This window comes from Diadema antillarum, unplaced genomic scaffold, assembly GCF_040938485.1.
Source record: "Diadema antillarum isolate AM-2024a unplaced genomic scaffold, OU_Dant_1.0 scf00000038, whole genome shotgun sequence".
NCBI lineage: Eukaryota > Metazoa > Echinodermata > Echinoidea > Diadematoida > Diadematidae > Diadema > Diadema antillarum.
The window spans coordinates 940,074-963,317 of NW_027270927.1; the positions used below are offsets into that span (position 1 = coordinate 940,074).

General features: G+C 38.2%; 2 protein-coding genes across 2 annotated transcripts in view; both read right to left on the minus strand.

Annotated features, from left to right (window-relative positions):
- The window catches only part of LOC139709577 (uncharacterized), a 33,799-nt gene extending 29,979 nt beyond the window's left edge, over window positions 1-3,820 (minus strand). The window contains exon 1 of the mRNA XM_071621536.1: window positions 3,657-3,820. The gene's annotated coding sequence lies outside the window, so the exon portion shown is untranslated. The remainder of the gene's footprint in view (window positions 1-3,656) is intronic.
- Window positions 3,821-19,518: 15,698 nt separating this feature from the next.
- LOC139709587 (somatostatin receptor type 5-like) lies at window positions 19,519-20,655 on the minus strand. The gene has a single exon (XM_071621549.1). The coding sequence runs from the start codon at window positions 20,653-20,655 to the stop codon at window positions 19,519-19,521; it is 1,137 nt and encodes a 378-aa protein (XP_071477650.1).
- Between the last annotated feature and the right edge of the window lie 2,589 nt (window positions 20,656-23,244).

The window sequence follows — 23,244 nt, forward strand, 5'->3', positions numbered from 1 at the left end:
ATATGTGTGCCAGACGTACAGTGTATGCAGAGACACACTGTTTGTAAAACAAATCTCACCGATACAACAGGTGCATACTATTACTAACTCTGTGGTACTATGAAGAATATTGGCAAAGATCTATGCAGATCGTATAATGGGCACTAGAGCTCTACATGAATATCAATTCAGCTAGAACTTACAGGTATAATATAGAACAAGGAAAAGTAGAAATTACGCGGTGCGTAACATATGTCCCCGCCGGAAGTAGCATTTTGTAACAAAATGTGCAATATAGGTAAAAAATCAAGGTCAAAGGTCAAAGAAGTCAAAGGTCAAAATTCTGTGTAGAAGTTTTGAAGCCCTCACCTAGTGCCATCACATAAAGCAAATGGAATCGAAATTGGGTTAGAAATGGCGAAGGAGTAGCATTTTGTAGCCAATGTACAATATAGGTCAAAAATCAAGGTCAAAGGTCAAAGAAGACAAAGGTCAAAATTCTGTGTAGAAGTTTTGAAGCCCTCACCTAGTGCTACCACATAAAGCAAACGGAATCGAAATCGGGTTAGAAATGGCGAAGGAGTAGCATTCTGTAGCAAAATGCACAATATAGGTCAAAAATCAAGGTCAAAGGTCAAAGAAGTCAAAGGTCAAAATTCTGTGTATAAGTTTTGAAGCCCTCAACTAGTGCCATCATATGAAGCAAACGGAATCGAAATCGGGTTAAAAATGGCGAAGGAGTAGCATTTCGTAGCAAAATGTACAATATAGGTCAAAAATCAAGGTCAAAGGTCAAAGAAGTCAAAGGTCAAAATTCTGTGTAGAAGTTTTGAAGCCCTCACCTAGTGCCATCACATAAAGCAAACGGAATCGAAATCGGGTTAGAAATGGCGAAGGAGTAGCATTTTGTAGCAAAATGTACAATATAGGTCAAAAAATCAAGGTCAAAGGTCAAAGAAGTCAAAGGTCAAAATTTTGTGTAGAAGTTTTGAAGCCCTCACCTAGTGCCATCACATAAAGCAAACGGAATCGAAATCGGGTTAGAAATGGCGAAGGAGTAGCATTTTGTAGCAAAATGTACAATATAGGTCAAAAAATCAAGGTCAAAGGTCAAAGAAGTCAAAGGTCAAAATTCTGTGTAGAAGTTTTGAAGCCCTCACCTAGTGCCATCATATAAAGCAAACGGAATCGAAATCGGGTCAGAAATGGCGAAGGAGTAGCATTTTGTAGCAAAATGTACAATATAGGTCAAAGGTCAAGGTCAAAGGTCACGACTGAAATTCTGTGTAGAAGTTTCAAAGCTCCCATGTAGTGCTATCATATAAAGCAAACAGAATCAAAATTGGCTCATAAATGACAGAGAAGTAGCAAATTGAAGATTTTGATCACACACGGACGCACACACGGACACACGGACACACGGACGGACAGACGGACGGACACACGGACACACACACGTACGGAGCCCGTTTCATAGTCCCCTGCTCGAACTCGTTCGGCGGGGACAATAAGCTGCTCATATGAAGTCCTACAAGTGTACAAGCACTGTCAAGAATTTGACAACCAACATTATTCTCCTCAGCCAATGAATCAAATCTGTCCAACAGATTGAAGAACATCATGTTCAAGATGCATAACACATCCTACACGTGTAGGCATTCTACACAATACGTGTACCTGCACTAGCTGGTATAAACATCTTCTCCTAGGCACATGCAGCTGGCCAAAAATTTTGATCTCACGAGAGTTGCATGGTTCTTGAAAGGAACATGATGACCACTGGGACATGTCATATTTTACATGGCTCGATCAAACCTGAAACTCAACCTCAGATTGCAATTTCTACATTGAAACCATGCCATCTTAAACTTCAGACACAGCGCTGAACAGGATTTGGTTGTCCAGACATGGCACAAACTCATAGCTTCATCAAGTATCTATAGCTGATAAATTGGAAAAGCCCATAACACAAAACTGTTGATCTTCCTTTGCACACACCATTGTAACAAATACGAATGTGTGTACATACTGTACCTACAGTACATGTACAATACTAGGCCCCCTGATACTCGATGACATTTCCTACAACCCTCAACGTTCCAAAGGCCACTGAAAGTGGGAACACCCTGCAAAGCTCACACATATCCTATCTTGATAATAAACTGACATGTTGAAAACATTCTGAAGACTACCTGGTACTGCAAGGCAGGCTCCTTGATAAACCCATAGGTGTGTTCAGTGTGCCACATCTCGTCTAGGCCCTCTCCTCAACATTCTGAAGAGAACGCTTTACTGTGATTGGTACGGTATCACAATCACATTTTAAAAGATGGGATAACAGTCAAAGTGCATGAGGCGCTTTTCAGGAGGATCACATAGCCTGTATAGGGCACTGTAACACAGACCAACTCTTAAACGAAAGTTAGCCTGTCAAGACCCTGTGAAAAATGTTGCAGTGAAGGGACAGTGTTGTAAAACGCCACTATCTAAAGTACTTGAGCAATTGACTGCAGATGGAAAAGGCACAGGGACTGAAGTGAATAAAATGTAAGTAGGGTTGTTCCTATTATGACCAATGTGCAAAACTTTCCCATCAACCTGCAGTCCTAAGCTTTTCGACCCATCATCAATCTACAGAAAATCTTTGGCTGACTTTCACGCACTGGAAAACTACATTGCATAACTTTAGCATTTAGCAACAGTAAAATTTATTTTTTAAGAGGCATTTTATTCATATGGTACCAAAGTTAAAAAAGAATGACAAGAACACAAGTGAGAAACCTGTGACAGTAGCAGACACCCAACTGTAAATTGGAAAATGGGAATTCTTTGGGCTGCAGGAATGACATGAGTTTCTTGGATGGAATTTCCAAGTTTTCTGTTGATCACTGTCGATCTAGGATCTGCAGTGAATTCTTAAATACTCAAAATCTTTCTACTGCACTGGACACATGCAGTTTCATACTCATGACTTGTTCTGTGTAAAGATAGACTACACAGTACTAGCACTAGTAGGAAGGGTTTTGGATTCCATGCTCTTCACAAGCAGCGACACAGTGAAAAACTATTAAAAGATGTAGACCCTGTAAACGGTAAACAACTGTTACTACTTGAGATAGCTGGTGAGGGTAACCATGGGAATGGATGGTTTCTAAACTTATCAGTTAAATAACTTAGATCTACAGATTGGAGGTTGTAGGTCTACCGGGCAAGGGGTTCCACTAGCCTAGGAACACAGCAAATGTCAGTTTTAGTATTTGTACCCTTTGGTATAGAATTCTCTGGTCCCATGTGAAATATAAATTTCTACTTCACAAGATGTCTTGGAAATATTTATGATGTGACTCTTCATACACAAGCAACGATGGAGAGGGAATTGACACTGGGGTGTGAGAACGCCCTGTCAACGGACCACAACATTTGAAACCCTCTATTCTGGGAACGTCAGTCTTTGGGTGTTTTAATTTCAGGCATTTCATGCTTTACAATCATTTTGCTCGAGACTTCTAGACACTTGATAAAGATCTAACAAACATCTAAAATTTTAACTGTTATGTTAGAAAAGGTTTTAGCCGATATGTTCTGAGGATGATGGCACTGAAGATTCACATATCTTACATCTTGTCTAAATTAATTTACTTCGATTTGTAAGCAACAAATCTCATGTTGCTACTTACCAAAAACGAGAAACTGTGCACCTCAGTACTGAATGCGCAAAGACACGTCAAATATTGAGTCTAAAATGACACCATTTTTGCGCCATTCCGTCAGACAGTAGGGTGCAAACAAGCAATCAATTGCATGCCCAGCGAATATGTCCTGACCGCATGCATGCACTCTCAATGGCACTGGTACCGTATGTAAAAAGCATACGGCATGTCGCAGTCAGTGCAGTAATGGCGCACAGGGTGCAGAGGGGATACTTGACTGCGCAGTAGTACGAGCCAGTCGCACCGCCATTACAGTTGGGCTAAATGCCACGTGCTACGAGCCACACTCACTGTACAGTATTTGCATTACGTGCGAGTGGTGGTGCATGCGACGCACCGTGGTACCGATGATGTACCGCCAATGCACAGTAGTAATGCATGCTCTATGCACTGGCGATAAACAAGCTGTAAGCGGGCGAACATTTAGAAATCATTCAGTTTGTTTCACATAAATTGCTGGTTAAGGCAAAAATAAGTCGTAAAAGTGTATCTAGAGGTCCCTGAAACACAATTCTTTTCATGAGTGTGAAATGAAATAACCCAGGAATGCGAAATATTACAACTACGCCTGTTGTGGAAACTGGAAAAATGGCGTACCGCGAATCGAAGGTCACGTTGATCGTAATTGACACTTCCGCCATTATGTGCCGCGATGACCGCAAGGGATTTTGGGTAAAATCAGACAGATTTAGGCGGGAAATTTTAAGACGTTGGTAAGATACCACGTGGTCGGGGAGGAAAACCGTTATCGTACCGGGTAATTACAATGCAATTTATTCGCTGAAATTTTGTCCTAACTAGCAACAGGGAAATTAAGACAGGGAAAAAAAAAACAGGTAGGACGAAGCCAAACATTTCACTTTTCACTATATGTACAAACCTCAGGCCCTGTCCCAACGCACATTATATATATACACACACACACACACACACAAACACACAATGTACCTTACTGTATTTGATTTCAAATGACATTGCAGGGAGGGGGCAGAACTTCTAAAAACTTCGTTTACTAAGCGTATGTACTCTGCACTGTACGAAAACGCATGTGAGTTGGTGTATATACCGGGTTTCATGAGCCAACAAGCAAAAAAAAAAAAAAAAAAGTCCTCATAGGGCCTACTCATGTCTAAATTCCCTTCCATTAAAAAAAAAAGAAAAAAAAAAAGAAAAGGTCCAGAGCACACCTCTCCCTTCCATTTCCGTTTTTTTTTTCCAGCTGACAAGCAAAAAAAAAAAAAAAAAAAAAAAAAAGAGAACAGGTATTCAGAGCAAAAACGTATTCTTGCCACGCTCACACTTCAAAATCTCTATCTATCTCTATTTAGTGCCACTTACGTACTTCCGGGTTACCAAAAAAGGAAAAAAAGTGTGGGGGCCCAATGTGATAACACCTGATATTCCTTTGTATGGCGCACAAACAGTGTGGGGGCCCCGAGCCCCCACGACCCCACGGTTCCGCCGGCCACGTATGGGGCCAAGACACTACTTGTACTCAGCGTTGCCAGGTCCCAACAGAGCAAAATCACCAAAAGGCTTGTAAAAAATCACCAAAAGCCATCAAAAATCACCAAATTTGGAAAAGCGTAGGTAAAGCTTCAATTTCAAGACAAAATTATATCAATAAACCTTTATCAAACACTGCGCGAGTCTCGGTGCAATTTTCGGCGCACCGTAGTCACACACACTAAGTGCAAAATGTGTACGATGTGTATGGATATATGACTATGAGTGTTTGTGTGTGTCGCTGTGACCAAAAAAAAAAAAAGGGGGGGGCACATGTTATGTTTCTGCAGGAAATAAGGGGAAAACTTTGGGCAAAATGCATTTTCTTTTTCAATTAGTGTGATTATTTTTTATGGGTCTAAAAATCACCAAAAAGTTACCAAAAATCACCAAATTTTGATTTGGTTACCAGGCTAAAATTTTGTCACCAAACAACTTCAAAAATCACCAAATTTCACCTTTTTTGGTTCCCGAAATCACCATCTGGCAACACTGCTTGTACTTCGGCCGGTTGGTTTGGAAGTGGGCCCTCACACTTTTGAAAACGCTCCGCCGGCCGCCCCATAGGAGCATTGCCGTCGGCGTCATTGCAGTCTCGGTACCTAAATACGTCATGTAGTATTATCAGGGAGGTGGTCCACCTCCCTGGTATCATGCACCTCGATCAACATTTATATAGTTCTTGTACTGACTAAACGAGGTAGAATGCTGTCGCACTCATGTAACATATAGGCCCTAATGTAGGCAAAGAATGTAAGATCTTTGATGTAGGGTCTAAATACATCGAGTTGGTACGCATATTATACAGTATATCAGGGCGTGCCGAGCTTGAAAATACACGTGTATCAACATATCAGTAGGCCCTCTGCAGTATGTTGTATGTACGTACGTGCAGTCCATAGTGCAAGTGGCGATGCAAATGGATAGGCTCTCCGAATAATTTACGTGCGTAGCGCCAGCAGCGGCAGGATGCAACACAGTCATTAGTTGCAAATATCCATCCAGGTTCCTTGGTGACGTCTATAGTCATTAATCTCATCATCAGTTTGAATTCCCCAGGAAATTAAAGGGGAGTGATTATCGACACATTGCAAAATGTTTACGATAATATTAAGTGCTCTTTGTAGGCAATTATGATTTTTTTTTTTTGTAAACGACTTTTGTATTGAATGCAGTATTGTATAATCAGTGGCGTATCTAGGGGGGGGGGGGGGCAAGGGGGGCACGTGCCCCGGGCGCCACTCCTTGGGGGCGCAAAAAACGGGAAAAAAAACGAAAAAAAAAAGAAGGAAAAGAAAAAAAAAGAAAAGAAGAAGAAGAAAAAAAAAATCGCCCGGAAAAGGGGGGGGGGCAGAAAACCAAATCGAACAAGATAAAAACAAAACATGATGACGCGGACAAAATGACAAATTGAGTTCACACAAGAATTCCATGATCTGTCAGCTGAAATACAAAAATTTTTGGCTCGCTCGCTGCGTTCGCTCGCCAAAATTTAAAGAAGGTAAGAACAAAACGTGATGATGACGCGGACAAAATGACAATATCTATTGTGTTCACATAATATCATGTCATTTTATATTTAGCCAGCAAAATGTTTCACGGAGCAGCGGCTGCAATTTCTTTCGTTCTGAAGCGATCGCCAATTGGATCAAAAGGATGCGCCAACGGTTTCGAACATACGGAGGGGGGGGGGGGGGGGGGAGGATGGGCGCAAAAAAAATCAAGCAAGATAAGAACAAAACGTAATGATGACGAGGAAATATGCATATTTCGGATCACTCGCTCGTACAATTTAGAGTATTTTTTTCAAGTCCACAGTTTGTTGGTATAAATCGTTATCTATAAGGCCGTCACTATTGTCTTGATTAGGATTGTAAGATTAAATAAGCAAAAAATGACAAGAATTCAATTTTTTGTAAGCTGAAATAAAAAAATTTTCGGCTCGCTCGCTGCGCTCACTCGCCAAAAGTTATCAAAAAAAGAAAAGAAAAGAAGATAAGAACAAAACGTGACGATGACGCGCACAAAATGACAATGTCTATTGTGTTCACACATGTCATTTTATATCAAGCAGGAAAAATGTTACACGGAGCAGCGGCTGCAATTTCATTCGTTCTGAAGCGATCGCCGATTGGATCAAGAGAGGACGCCAACGGTTTCGAACATATGGGGGGGGGGCGCAAAAAAAAAAACCAAATCAAAAAAGATAAGAACAAAACATAATGATGACGCGGAAATATGCAAATTTCGGCTCACTCGCTCGTACCAATTTAGAGTACTAGTATTATAAGTCTTCAGTTTGTTGGTATAAATCGTTATCTATAAGGTCGTCACTATATCTTAAGATTTAATAAGCAAAAAATGACAAGAATTCCATGTTTTGTAAGCTGAAATACAAAAATTTTCGGCTCGCTCGCTGCGCTCGCTCGCCAAAATTTATCAAAAAAAGAAAAGAAAAAAGAGATAAGAACAAAACGTGATGATGACGTGGAAATATACAAATTTCGGCTAACTCGCGCGTACTAATTTAGAGTACTTTTGAAATTCCTCATGCAGTTTGTTGGTATAAATCGTTATCTATAAGGCCGTCACTATATCTTGATTGGAATTGTAAGATTTGATTAGCAAAAAATGACAAGAATTCCATGTTTTGTAAGCTGAAATACCAAAATTTTCGGCTCGCTCGCTGCGCTCGTTCGCCAAAATTTATCAAAATTCATTACATTTAAATCAGCCTCAAAAGACCCCTTTAAAGTGCTTGAAAAAGCATATCATGTGGACTTTGTTTAAAGTCCCTACCGGGATGGGGTTGGGGTTGAACACTTTTTCAGAAATTAGGGGCGCAATTTTCGCGCTTGCCCCGGGCGCCGCTTTCCCTAGATACGCCACTGTGTATAATGGACCTTACCTGCAGTGTCACTGATGAATTATTTACCATGGTCACCAGGCAATAAAAGAAACGACAACGACAACGAAGACTGTATATATGAAGAGTTTGTTTGCAAAAACCGATAAGTCCATATTTGTCAAATGGAGATATTTGCGATTAAAGGTCAAGAAAAATAAAGAGAATGATAAGAAAATTTTTGCTTCTTTTGACCATAACTTCAAAAATATACCTTTATATGTAGTGACCAATATGTCATTTAAAAGGTATTATTTTGCACTTTATGACAGAGACCGTACTTCAAAATCTTCAAAAATGGACTTATCGGTTATTGCAAACAAACTCTTCATTGTATATATATATATATATATATATATATATATATATACTGACATCAAAAGACTAAACCACAACATGGCGGGGCGGTGCAAGAAAAGTAAATCTATTGACAGCAAATCTTGCACATTAATAGACGTGGCTAGTGTTGGGTAGCACCCTTTTAATCATCGAGCTTTCGGGCGAAAAGCCCTTCTTCAGGATCTATACAGTCAATGACAACAACGTATAAATAAAATCAACCTAGGTATAAAATCATACAAAACTCAACTAGCCTCATATACTGTACATTTCAGAATATACTCAACATAAAACATACCTCAATTCAGCGCATTTTATAACAAAAAACAAATCAGCATACTATTACTAAATACAATCTCAAAACAAAACTTACTGTGTTGGTGCTGAGTGTGGTCTTGTATGAATTGAATGTTAGTGTATAAAAATATGTTATTTTTTAGATTATTATAATATTTGTTAGATTAATTGAATGTTAGTATATGATAAATATGTTATTGTTTGAGAAGGTTAGAATAATTTTTAGTTAGATAGAATTAGTGATTGATGTAAATGTAGGTAGATATATAATAGGTAATGTAATAATGGTATATGTATTTTGGGAAAGTTGAATTGTAGTTAAAGTAACGTGGTTGTAAGTATGTAAGTATTTGGATAAATAGATTCATGTGTATAAATTATATTATGTATGCGGATATGTATGTTTATATGTATTACAAGAGGTGTATTAATATGTAGAAATTGTAATGGTAATTTGGAAGTTTTTTTGTATTGTTGGATGGTGAAAATTTTTGAGTATTGGTAGGTTTTGATTGATTATTGAGAACGAGCCTTAGTACAGGAACGCCCCCCCCCATATACACAAATACATATAAGATACACCCGACCACAACCTTCACACAGACAACACTACAAGACCACACTCAGCACCAACACAGTAAGTTTTGTTTTGAGATTGTATTTAGTAATAGTATGCTGATTTGTGTTTTGTTATAAAATGCGCTGAATTGAGGTATGTTTTATGTTGAGTATATTCTGAAATGTATAGTATATGAGGCTAGTTGAGTTTAGTATGATTTTATACCAAGGTTGATTTTATTTATACGTTGTTGTCATTGACTGTATAGATCCTGAAGAAGGGCTTTTCGCCCGAAAGCTCGATGATTAAAGGGGTGCTACCCAACACCAGCCACGTCTATTAATGTGCAAGATTTGCTGTCAATATATATATATATATATATATATATATATATATATATATATACATACATATATATACATAATATGTATATAAGCTGGTTAATGATCAAACAAGTTCAAAGTCATTGTTTTGTTTTGTTTTGTCTTTCTCTTATTTTGTCTATATGTAGCTGGAAAAGGCGCTTATGAAATAATATACTAGTATATATTATAATATACTAGTATATCATAATTATTTAATACTGAAAGACACAAAAGATGTGATGACCACTGCTATAGATCCAAAATAGAGGAAGCTCGATAGCTGCCTCTTTAATGCGTCGGATGACGACGCTGGAGTTACTGAAGTCTAAGTCGAGGTAAATCCACTCATGCCTTTCATAAAAAGTACTAGTATGATAAGGGCCGGCGCAACCGGGGAGGGGGGCTCGGCCCCCATTTCTTTTTTTTTTGCATAATGCATAGGAATACATAGGGTCTAACCTCTGCCCCCCCCCCCCCCCCCCCGCTTGTCAGCTGGTGAAACCCGGAAGTGGTAGCAGAACCCATTATTTATTTTTTTTTTTATCGCGGCTCCGGCCTCAATACACTATACTATAGGTTTTCCCGGCCAATTTCGCACTTGTGTCAGTCCAATTCCTAATTGCTGCATTCAATTTAGCAAACTTTAGCGTAAATTACATGTTCGGTAGTTCAATTTTATGATCTCTTCATTCAAATTCATTTTGGAGCATTCAAATTACCTTTAGCGTCATTCTAATTAACACTTTTTCAATTGAAATTCGCAAAATTAGCACCATTTCGTTATTCGTTCATTCAATTTAGAATGATATAGTCACGTGATCACGGACATGCCGCACTCGTTCATTCAAATTCATTTTTGGGCATCCAATTTAACATCTTTTGCAGTCAATTTAGCACGCATGTTTGTGCTTTGGTTCTTCCTTTATTTTTTTTTATGTCAAAACAGTTACTGTTTTGCAAGCGTCATGACATTTCATATTTTCGTACTCATTTTAGAGATTTTGGCAACAGTTTTTTTTTCTTCAATGTGCTTAGTGATTCTTCCAGTCCCAATATTTAGTACATCATGTGGCCACAACTTATCTGGCCGTTGAGTGCTTTATTCTGAGTGTGTCGGCCAGTTCTAGGAAGTCAAGGTTATGATCATCAAATGTTTCTATAATTCTTTTTCTGTCTTTTTGAGAAATACGTCTGCACATGTATCTAATTTGTGCTGTCATGACTGTAAGAAGATGAAGTTAATCTGTAGTATTGGTACATGTAGGCCTAAAATGACATGTATGAAAGAAAAGGGGCGTTACAGAACAACAAACCCGAGTTATGTATAGTAAAAAATATGATACTTTTACTGCTTAACAGTGCGTGGATGAAACAAAAAGTCACATAGAAATACGCTTTTAAATGTTATCACCTTTTCAAAAGAGAAATAACATGACGTTAATTTGAATGAACATGTTAGGAATTTGACTGCCCATACGCGAAATTGAATGACTGAAATACCCCTTTCGGCCAGTGTTGGCGAATTTGAATGACTGAAGAGCACGTGCCAATTTGAATGCTCGTTTTACGAATTCGAATGGCACATGTGCAAATTTCATTGATCGAAATGCTAAATTGAACGACCAACTTGCAATTTTGAATGACAGAATGTGCAGTGACGAGGATTTTCGCTAAATTGAATGAACCTTTTATCAAATGGACTGACAAAAGTGCGAAATTGGCCGGGAAAACCTATATTATTATATTGAATGCTTTCATTACTTCTTTGAACATGCGCTGCACTGGAAATATACTCTTGGTTATGTGTGGCAATACATCCTGTCTTCTCAGTCCACCCTCATTGACATGTATTGAGTGAATGCAGCAATATTAATAAAACACATAACTGAGACTTTGAGGAAAATCGTACATTCCATTCAAAAGTTGTGAATTTTTAAAGTTTCTGCTCAGTCATTGCTGGGCGAGAAGACGATTATCAAGCTTGTGATGTCTAACGATATGGAGAAAATAGAAAGAAAATTCAACGTATTATAATTTCCCGCATAATCAAAAAACTTTTGACCTGCCCTTGAAGACTTCCAGAAGACAGAGGGGAAGCTATTACCCTTAACAAATACGTCAGTGACAAGTCGAGGAAATTATTTTAAATTATGAAAAAAAAAATGTGAAATTCTCTTTATATTTTCCTTACATTGGTCTACGTTTGTGACATCATACACTGTTGTACTCTTCTCATCCTGCAGTGACCGCTCAGATACTTCAAAAATACATAACCTCTTGAACGGATTGTCCGATTTTCATTATAGATTTGCTTTCACTCACGTGTTCTGCTAATGATATTATTGTTACATTCACGCAGTCCACGAAGGTGGACTTGTCATTCAAAGCCATGTGACAATACCTCCTGTCTTCTCAGTTCTTAACCCTATCTTAACTGGGGGGGGGGGGGGGGGGGGTCAGACTCCTCCCCCCCCCCCTCGACATTTCGCCCCATGATTCCGCAACGCGCAAAGATTTTGCCCGGCCATTTCATTACTTTTTATGCCTCCGCCAACGAAGTGGACGGAGGCATAATGTTTTCGGGTCGTCCGTCCGTCCGTCCGTCCGTCCGTCCGTCCGTCCGTCCTGTTTTGTTTTTGTCGATATCTCAAGAACCGCGTGGTGGTTTTACATCAAACTTGGTATGAGGGTATATTATCCTGGGGGGATAATACTTTGCTTGGATTTTAGGGTCACGGGGTCAAAGGTCAAAGGTCACAGGTTATTTTATGAAAAAAAGGTTGAAAATTCATGTTTTTCTCCATATCTCGCAAATGGTTCAAGGTATCTTTATGGAACTTAGTATATATGCTTGTTCCAATGGGCAGTGATTATCTAGGGAAGTTGGGGGTCATGGTTCAAAGGTCAGGGGTCAAAGGTCAAGGTCAACTCCTCAAAATATCACTACTTTCCTTTTATGCAATGCCTGAAGGTTTTTTTTTTTTTTTTAAATTGATGTATACATGTATTACCCAATATATATTCTGTGGGAAGTTTCATGCCAAAAGGTCAAAGTTCAAAAGGTCAAAGGTCAAGTGAAAGTGCTGAATTGCACTTTTTCCTCCATATCTCAAAAGTAACTCAAGGTATCATCATGAAACTTACATATTTATGCATGTTCAACCTAACAGTGATTCTCTTTGGAACTGTGAGGTCAAAGGTCAAAGGCCAGGTTTAGATAATGCTATTTTCCCATTTGATACTGAAATTATACTTTTTCTCAATACCTTGAAAATTACTAAATGCATAAACTTATAAAAGGGTCAAAAGTCAAGTAAAAATCATTAGTTCCCCAAATACCTGCACTCTGACATTTTAATCATTCATCCAATTGAACCTAGTTCTAGGAAAGTGAACATTCAGCACATTTGTGTCAAACCTGTCATTCTAATATTTTGCCAATTGTGTGAAACTGTCATCACACATTGTCAAGACATTGTACTATAGACCTATTGGGACAACCATGCATTATGGCGGAGGCATATCAGTCGCCGTAGCCGCGATATATCTAGTTTCTTCAAGAAGTCTCGTCTCAAGCATGATTGTGAGACCAAAAAACGTCCGGGTACGGGTACATCGTTCTAAATGTTTTACATATCAAAAGCATGTCAGCCCAAAACAGCTGAAATTTGTGATATTGTGTGCAAATCCATTGCAAATTGTGCGGGGTTTTTGTCAGATTGATATAAATTAGATTATTTCAACTTTTACTCACTGAATTGAATTGATTCTCATGTAGATTCGCTAAGCTTTAAAGAAATGTCTGTAACAAATTTTGGCAAAAAAAAAATAGAAAACTAAAACAAACAAAAATAAGTAAGAAATTGACAAAACAAAATAACAACGACAGAAGTTAATTTTGATCGCACATTTTTTTTTTTTTTGCAAGGACATTGTATGATGTGTCATGTGTCTTGAAGAATTCTGACAGAAAATATTCGCAATCCTGCAGCCTTTTGGGTGGCGAGTTACAGATGAAAATGTGATTTCATGCATAAATTTGTATATCAATTAAAAAAAAAAGAAGATCAGTAGTTTTCTCTTGTATAACCATGTAATCTTGTAGTTGACATCCTGCTGTATGTTCAGACAAAATTTTGCAGCGATCGCCCCATCTGGGCCGAGATCACAGACATAGATTGAGTGTGTCACCACGTTTTCAAAAGTGCCCCCCCCCCCCGCGGTTCCGCTGGCCATGATATTAGTAGAATGCATCGGTGACATTTTGAGGAAAATCGGGCAATCCGTTCAAAAGTTATGAAATTGAAAAGTTTCTGCTCAGTCACTGGTGAATGAGCAGATTATTACAGCTTGTGAGATGTCACAGTCATAAAGAAAATAATTTAACCAAAAATTCAACATACTTTAACTTTCTCCCATAATAAAAGAACGCTTGACTTACCTCTTTCAGAGGGCAAGGGGAATAATACTGCCATTAGTATGTCAATGACAAGTCGAGGAAATGTGCACTTTAAAAGAATTTGTGTGAAATTCTTTGAATATCGTACGCTGTATAGTATAATATGTCTTCTCATCCAGCTTGCAGTCACTGCGCACATACTTTCAGATTCAAAAACTTTTGAACGGATTGTCCGATTTCCCCCAATCTTTCACTGATGTATTCTATTAATATTGCTGCATTCACTCGACCCACATGTATACTTTGATGTATGAAGGTGGACTTGTCCTTTAACATAGGGAAGGGAGAGCCCTTCATGAGATCTGTAAAGAATGTTGCCACGCACGGTGTGGACAATGATGGATCAGTACATACATGTAATACTGTACACAGAACACTGGTAGTTCAGTGTTCATTTTACTAAAGATTGCCACTAGATGGCGCTGTCCCACTTTACAGTATCGAAAAGTTCAGTATTTCACTATTGCCTTGATGTCCCTGGCTAAGATCAGAGTAGACCAAATAAATTTATGGACAGAATGATGTGTTATGATTTAGCGGTTTAGATATCTCGTAAAGAGAAATATTGGTATAAAAGGAATCTAATCAAATAACGAAACAATTAGGACAATATTATTATTTTGCTGTTCCTTATAAATTCTGTCTCCACCGTATCTTTCTCCCCCTCTCAATCTTTTCAAGAACACTCGTTTTGTTCAAACAGTTTGTATAGAATATTTTGCGATTGCTTATTTTTCTTTACTGCTGTCAAATGTATGTTTATATTATCATCTTGTGTCAAATTTACTGCTTGTTACCATTTTGGCAGCAATAACCTAAATTGTGTTAAGATTAATGTATGCGTGATATAATAGTGTATGCAAGTACGTATACATGCACCGTGAGGAATCGTTTCTACTCTCAACTGTACACTGTATTGATTTTAGTACATGTATCAACACACGATTGCTTAAGAAGAAAAAGAGAAGTCACCTGTCCTCAAACTGGTAATTACATCACTTCCATTAATGTACTAATGATTATTGATGCATTGCCACGAGTTAAGATTCCTGTATGGAGAGAAAGTGGATTTGAAGAATGAGTGCAAGATATATATATATTTTTGTTAAGTGTGTGTATTTTCAAAGGTCAGACGTAGCTTTTATCTGATAGAGATTAATTTTGTCAGAAGAATATTTTCATCTGTTCAGACGACCTCATACCATAATTTATTTTGTCACTGTCTAATATTCTCTGTCTCACACACACCCAGAACACATACACACAGAATACATACGCACGCCCATAACCAGGCAGCGGAGAAAATAGGAAACACAAAAGGGGACAAAATCACCAAACACCGTTACCCACACTCAAAAAGCGGAAACTCTGCTTGTGCTTGCGTTTACCGTGTTAATGGTCTTATTTCGTGCTGGTTGGCAGATTTTGAGAAATTTCAGTGCAATGTTCGTGCCGGGGCATGTACTATGGTGCGTTTGTTTCAGTGAGGCGCACGTTTGTGAAGGACATCGTTGATTAAAACTCGTCCTTCTAATCGAATTCTAGAATTGAATTTTCAACTCAATATTAACCCAGGCGGCACGACTCGCGTCGTTTAATGAATATTTTGAAAATGTGGACAATCCAAGATATGCCATTATTAAGAATCTGCAAATATGACACCAAACATGAGTTTAGGTATATCATTTTCACAATTTCAGTCTTGAGCGAATTCAATTCTTTTTCCCTCATTGCAGGTAAAAAAAATAATACAATTTTCGCCTTTCACACTCACAGACCGTTGTCTTCCTTCTCTTCACTTTCTTTCGAACACCATTATGGCAATTAAAGAAAAGAGTCGAAGTCAAAACTTTGTAAGATAGAAAGCTTCTGAAATGCGGTCCTGATATACGTATGCCTAAATACAAATATTGTCATTTGAGCCGTTACTGAAATATGCTCAGATTTCAAATTTGATGTCTTTTTCTTCAATATTCTTAATGAAGATTGGTACAATGTATATAATTATGTATAAGTATAAGTATATATATATATATATATATATATATATATATATATATATATATATATATATATAGACTGTGAGAAGGGGTATCGACCATTTACAGTACCAGTGTGTGGCCTTCATTATTTGCATTCAGTGTGAAAAGAAGAGCCAGGTGGACGTAGCTAGGTCAACGTGTCTGTTTATTGCTGCCGAGCTTTCGGTCCCAAACGGACCTTCATCAGGGCTGTAACGATACAAAAATGACTCACTCGTATAGCTACACTAATAAATATATATTCATATATATATACTAATATAAATCTAACTGGCGTGAGTCTATAATGACTGTGTAATCAATCAATCCGTAATTACAGCTGTATATAACATATTCCAATAATCATATACATAATCAATTGCATATATATATATATATATATATATTTATATATAATTATATATACATATATATATAGTTATATATATATATAGTTATATATATATATAGTTATATATAATTACATGTATAATTATATATATATATATATATATATATATATATATATATATATATATATATATAATGGGTATAAAGACGATGAAGACAAACAAGTTGACATAATGCATTAGATTCCAACTTCATTTATTTGTAAACCAAATTTTCGACCCTTGCACGGATCTTCCTGAGGAAGATCCGTGCAAGGGTCGAAAATTTGGTTTACAAATAAATGAAATTGGAATCTAATGCACTGGTATGTCAACTTGTTTGTCTTCATCGTCTTCATGCTCTTATTCCAACACGCGGATGATAATACCATCATATTATGGGTATGTTATATACATACATATCTCAAACCAAACGCCACCTTACTGTGTCATTGAATACACACAAAGAACCCGCTCTTTCAAAAAGGCAAAAAGGTTCCTCGTCCAGACGTAACACTTAACCATACGAATGCTCTTTTTTTCCCCCGAATGTGATATTATTGTGACCATGATGTCCTATTCTTGAAGCTAGTTGATTGGTCTGTTTGTTTGTTTATTCAATCTTGCTCGGCATAAGAGGCAATAATTTTCATTTCATTTCATTTCATTCATGTTTTTATTTTCATTTACCCAATCAATATACATTATTATGTAATACAAACGTCAAATGATGACATAACTTGTATCATAAAATACATCTTGTTTCATAAAGGACTTGGTGGAAATGAAAATTGAGGGGCTGCTAAAATAATAATAAAATAGTCTTATTTACTAAGGGCACCTTCTTCAGTGTTAACACTTATTTTACGACTGATCTTGTTATCACCTCAGTTATTGCCTTACCCCCGTTTTAACACCTGGATGATGATGGGAACATCTTGGGTAAAAACATCTCTTACAAAGACGCGAGCACTGGATTCGAGCTCGGGACCCTCGGCTTGAAAGTCACGAGTCTTATCCACTATGCCACATTGCTCTCACATTATGCCATACATGCTTCAAACAAGTGTAAATTGTTACCACTATAAAACAGTCCACAGGATGGTTCCGACGACATGCAATTAATCTACACCGCAAAAAAAAAAGGAGAAAAAAAAATCCTGAATTTCAGAAATGCCGAATTTTGCACTTTTTGAAATAGTAATAAAAATCAAATCAAGGCTTCTCGTCAAAACAAAATAAAAATAATGCTTGTGGAATGTAATACAGTAAATGATTGCCATTGATTGTTGGGGAAAAAAAAAGGCTACACTATCAATTGCAGTCTTTCAATGCATCACACTCACCGCTGTTTTTTTTTTTTCAGCATAATTGTTCGCAGTTGAGACGTAAAGCTAGCAAGCATCAACTATCAACGAATTAAGCTCTTCTAAAATTGTCTTACTAATGATACAGAAACACCTCACAAAATTATGTGCTAATAGAAAGCGGTAATGAACCAGGCAATTTCACGGCATTACACAGCTCAGTGTTGCGTTGTATACTTTTAGACCATGAATCATGCAAAACAGATTCAACATAAAGCAATTTTTTAATGCACATTCTATCCCCAATGAGAGAGAGAAAAAAAAACACCACTGCGGATCAAATACAGGAAACAATTAATGACGACAAACGAATAAACGTAATAATCATATTTTAACAATACTTTATACAGAATTACAGAGAGTGAAAAAAGTTGGGGACATAATAGTGAATACGTGATATATATGTACAATATCGATAACGCTATAGCTACTGTTGAGCTGCTTCTTTGTATGAGTTTTATAATACACTTTGCTTGCGGATTCGAAGCTTGATGTACCTCAAGGGGATTACTGCCATAAATCATATTCATGAGTTGCTGAAATGTTTGTACAGCAATCAGACAGACATAGTATGCACTTTCTCCATTTACATCAGAGTGAACTTCATGCATTTACGGCTCGGATACCATGAAATTGGTTGGTGACGTTTGTCCATTGCTATATCATAGACAGAGCTTTGATACGTGGGGCATACAATCATCTGATGCCCGCCATGCTGTTTGAAGAAGACTACATTTCCTATGAAATTTGATCACGCCCCGTGCATACTCAAAAAACGAACCATATCCATGTACACTTTTGGGATGTGTGTGTGTGTGTGTGTGTGTGTGTGTGTGTGTGTTATAGTGGGGAGATTGTAGAAAATTCATACTAACGATAAAGAACTGAAATCATGAACTCAATTAATCATTAATTTTGTCTGGATGACTGAATGATTTTTGCGTGGAGAGGTACTGTTGTGACAAATTTGTCTACTTCATCACTTATGACTGGACCGACAAATTTTCATGATATGGGAATATATACGGCATGTCTGTCATTCCGCACTTACATTTGACAGTAAAATCAATTTCCGAATCTTATAGTCCCTATCATTTCAATGAATAATTGCTACCAGCATTATTCACGGTAACACATTACGTAGGCATAGAATTAACAGCCTTGTGCCATACCTTAACTCTCTCAAATCAGTATCCCACTAGAGATTTAAAATCGACAACCGAAGAACTTATATATTTCGTTACAGACGAAAATAACTTGTAGCATTTCAAAACATGAACACGATGAACGAGTGTTGAAATTATACATTTTCATAAATCTGTTAACACGCGAATTCAGGTTTGTCAGGTCTTTTAACATGTTTAAGAGTATCACAACCTTTATTCAATTCAAAAGTGATACGTGCGCTTTACACAGCTACTGAATTATGTACTGCTGTCCTAAAGATTCAAATAAGAAAGCGCATAATGCGATCACACGATACAATACAATAGGATGCTTACACTTTATCAGTGTTAATCCCTGACTGCATTTTATACCAATGAAATCAGTCCCCTCTTCAAAGAATTTTTATCCTACGTTTCTCTTATGCGTTGAAATTCTAGTAGGACTATCAAAGGAATTTAGTGTTGATTGTTAGAAGAAATCGTACTCAAAGTTGGTGGATGGCTCTTTGATTCCGCCCTTAGTCCGAAGGCCTGTTTGAAAGCCATGAGATATCTTTTGCAAAACACCGTGTAGATGATTGGATTTGACATGGAGTTGATGTAGGTCAGGGTGCGTGCGATGTAGATGTACCTCGTCAAAGTCTCCCCCGGAATGACGATTCCACCAGTGACGAGGATGTTGATCATGACGAACAGGGAGATGAACTCGAACGGAGAGAGCAGGGCAAAAAAGAGGACACTGTTCACCACCAACATTCGCGCGGTCTGATTGTGAATCTTTTGGTCTCGTTCGCTGCGCGCACCGTCACCTTTTACGCGCCCAACAGCATTCTTCAGTCCCCTGAGCGTCTTGTAGTGCAAGACGAAGTTAACAACCAGCGTGATGAAGAATGGTATCGTCTGCGCACCACTGGTGTAGCTGTCGGCAATGAGCGAAAGCGCGCGACAATGCCTCGTAACCGTCGGCCAGTTGTCGAACGGCTTCTCGTTGGGCCAACTGTAACAAGTGGTCTGGTAGTCTGCATAGCTGGGTAGGAACGTGGCGGAAACAAGGAAAGCGGCAAGCCACGACAACGCGCAGACGATCAAAGCAGTGGTCTGACGTTTGGCGCCTTGGCTCTGGTGCATCTTGAGCGGATTGCAGACGGCGTTGTAGCGCTCCACGCTGACGGCTGTGATGAAACACATGGAGGAGTTATAGGCAGCACTGAGAAAGAGAAAGATGAACATGCAGCCACCAAGGCCGATGCCTGCATCGTCTGACTGGATAGGAGATGTGAAGATCTTAGCCACTTTGTGCACCACGGCGAAGAGGATGAACATCATGTCGGCAACGGCAAGGTTGACGAGGTACGTGTTGGTGATCGTCTTCATGCTCTGGACGCGGTAGACAACGAAAATAAAGGCACAGTTGTCGAGGAGACCCAGAGTGAGCATTATGGGGAGAAAGATGGCATTGAATCCCCACGCGGCGGAGGAATACCCGTACTGCTCGGCTTGGGTGACGGTCGTAACGTTTCTGAACGGGGCCACCAGGCATGCCGGATCGCTAACATGGCTAAAATCGCTAGCGACATTCGGAAAATCCGTCATTTTTCACACTCTGCAAGTTTGCAAACCTGAATTTGTCTTCCAATATCACAGTCTCTTAAAACACGTCGCCTTCTCGTTTAATTTATGAGCATTACTATCGTCAAAACTGATGCCGAGCGGTTCTCGGCTACGTACACAGTAAAGATGTCGAGCAATCGCTTATCGCTAGTTCATCGGCTTAAGCTGGTCTTCATAAATACGCTCCGATATCCATTAATTTCTCTGATAGAGGAGCCTCTCCTACGTAACTCGCCTTCTGAACTTTGCAATCAGAGCCAAGTAAACAGAGGAAATGGTGAGGTAGATGTGTACAAAAGCAGGAATCCGTGTTCTCGACCAAGTTCATTGCTGGTGTCGAATTCTTATGATTATATGATTTAGCACTGCCACTGAGTAGACGTCGGGACGACCAGTGATTACCTGCAGATAGATTGATGGTGACGTAATTTGAGAATAATTCTGCAATGCACAATCACAGTTTAGTGTTTAATTCAGAATCTGATATTTTTTATCATGCCAATATATGACGCAAATAACCAACTGGAAATAGACATGTACATGATAATATTTCGGCATCCAGCATGTTTTTGCAATTGAATATCGCATGAAATTAAGAAGTACAATGAATTTCGACTTCTAGGGCTGGTACCTGTGTGGTTAACCTCTCCTACGAACCCTAATTTTTAGGACTGAAATGACGTCAAAGAGAATGATGATCTGTTGGCAGAATGGTAGAATTTTTGATATACAGGGAGTATAAAGATTCCCAGAAATAACGCCATTATCAAAGATATATTCATATATTCATATAAAACTCCTCAAAAAAGTTCTGCAAGTCCAATTTGACGTATCATATTTCTCTCAAAACTAAATTCATATCATTTCATTCAAATGTGACATCATAAGAAAGCCTGATTACTTATCTTTAAGATGACACCTCACTTGCTGATTGGGTGTTCTTGGAATGTGCAAAACAGCTGAGTATGGGGACAGATAAAAAGTGCAAAGTCACAACAATTCTGCTATTGATAATGTACAGTTTTGAAAAAAGGCCACTGGAATAAGCAATACTGAAATGACAGCACTTTCAAAAACTCCCATTTCCTAGACATTAAATGACTGTTTGATCAACTTTATGTTTAATTTTAATCTGCAGATACTACTGTAGTTGTTAATTCATGGATGAAGCCTGGAATCTAATGATAATCTCACAATGCATTTTTTTTCAAGCACATTCCTTCCCAGAAATGACAAAGCAAATGGGAATTACACTGTTTGACGTAACATGTTTGTTCTATTTTGATACATTTTACATTTGGCCTTTCGTCATACTCAGTTATACCGCGCATTCCAGGAATACCCAATCATAGCAAGTGAGGTGTCATTTTAAAGATAAGTAATCAGGCTTTCACATTTGAATAAAATGGTATAGTTTTGAGAGAAATATGATACGTCAATTTAGACTTGCAGAACTTTTTGAGGAGTTTATTGATACATTTCAATGACCTGCTCTGCAAAACAATCTACCTGAGTCTTCAGGGTAAGTGACTTTTGCCCAAGAAAATGCTGCAGTTTTTTTCTTACATTCAAGGGAGGTATTTTTTTAATGCATAGCTGTAACAAATAACTTCACGGCCGACCTATATTGTCAAAGAACTACGTTTTTTCGAAGGAGTAAAGCATCAAGATCCTGATGTCAAATAATCCGAAGATAGTAGAGTCATAATATGAAATGGGTTAAGCAGAATAGAAATGCATATAAAATACTGCTCGTGTTCCATGACTTAACTTCTTTGAATTGGTGACAGAAACGATTTAGGCATGTTAAGAAAGAAAGTAATTTTACTCACGAACGCTAACCTCAACGCCAGATGTGCAGGTTTCTTCCCAAGGTTCAAGAGACAACTGTGTTCTGGTAGGCACTGTAGCAACGATTATATTCCGTGGTTATTATTAAAGTGTGTCTTGGACCACGCCCCCTTGCAGAAGACGAGGATGATTGACAATATAGGGGAGATAGAGGACGAAATAGGTTCACTCTCTCATGAGGCACGGCGTCTTGTTTTGACGATCGATTATGTACCGCTGCGTCAATCTTCAATTCCAACACCACTATGTTGACTGATCCAGCCGTTCCATTTACGGCCACTTGGTGAGTGGTGTACTGGAATGTCTTCGCGCGTATCTCCATGATATACACACAGCAACTTCCGACACAAATTGTAATCTTTGCCCTACCCAATTAAGATGATCTATGTATAATACAATTTGTAGTTAGTCTTGATAAAAACAGCATGTCATGCATGTCATCGTCGCTGTCGTGTGCTGCTGAGCAGGGCTAGATACACGTTTTTATTTGTTTTTGTTTTCTTGGAATTGTTCAGAAATGCAACATCATTGCTCACTTGCACACATGTTTTTATAGGAAAATAAATTACCATACCATGCCATACCATACCATACCATTCCATACCATACCATACCATACCATACCATACCATACATACCATACCATACCATACCATACCATACCATACCATACCATACCATGCTTAATAAACCAAGATTTCTACAAAGGGCTTTCACAGT

What these genes read in the sequence shown, in the direction of transcription:
- LOC139709587 (XM_071621549.1), bottom strand. Translation starts at nt 20,655, where the DNA reads ATGACGGATTTTCCGAATGTCGCTAGCGATTTTAGCCATGTTAGCGAT.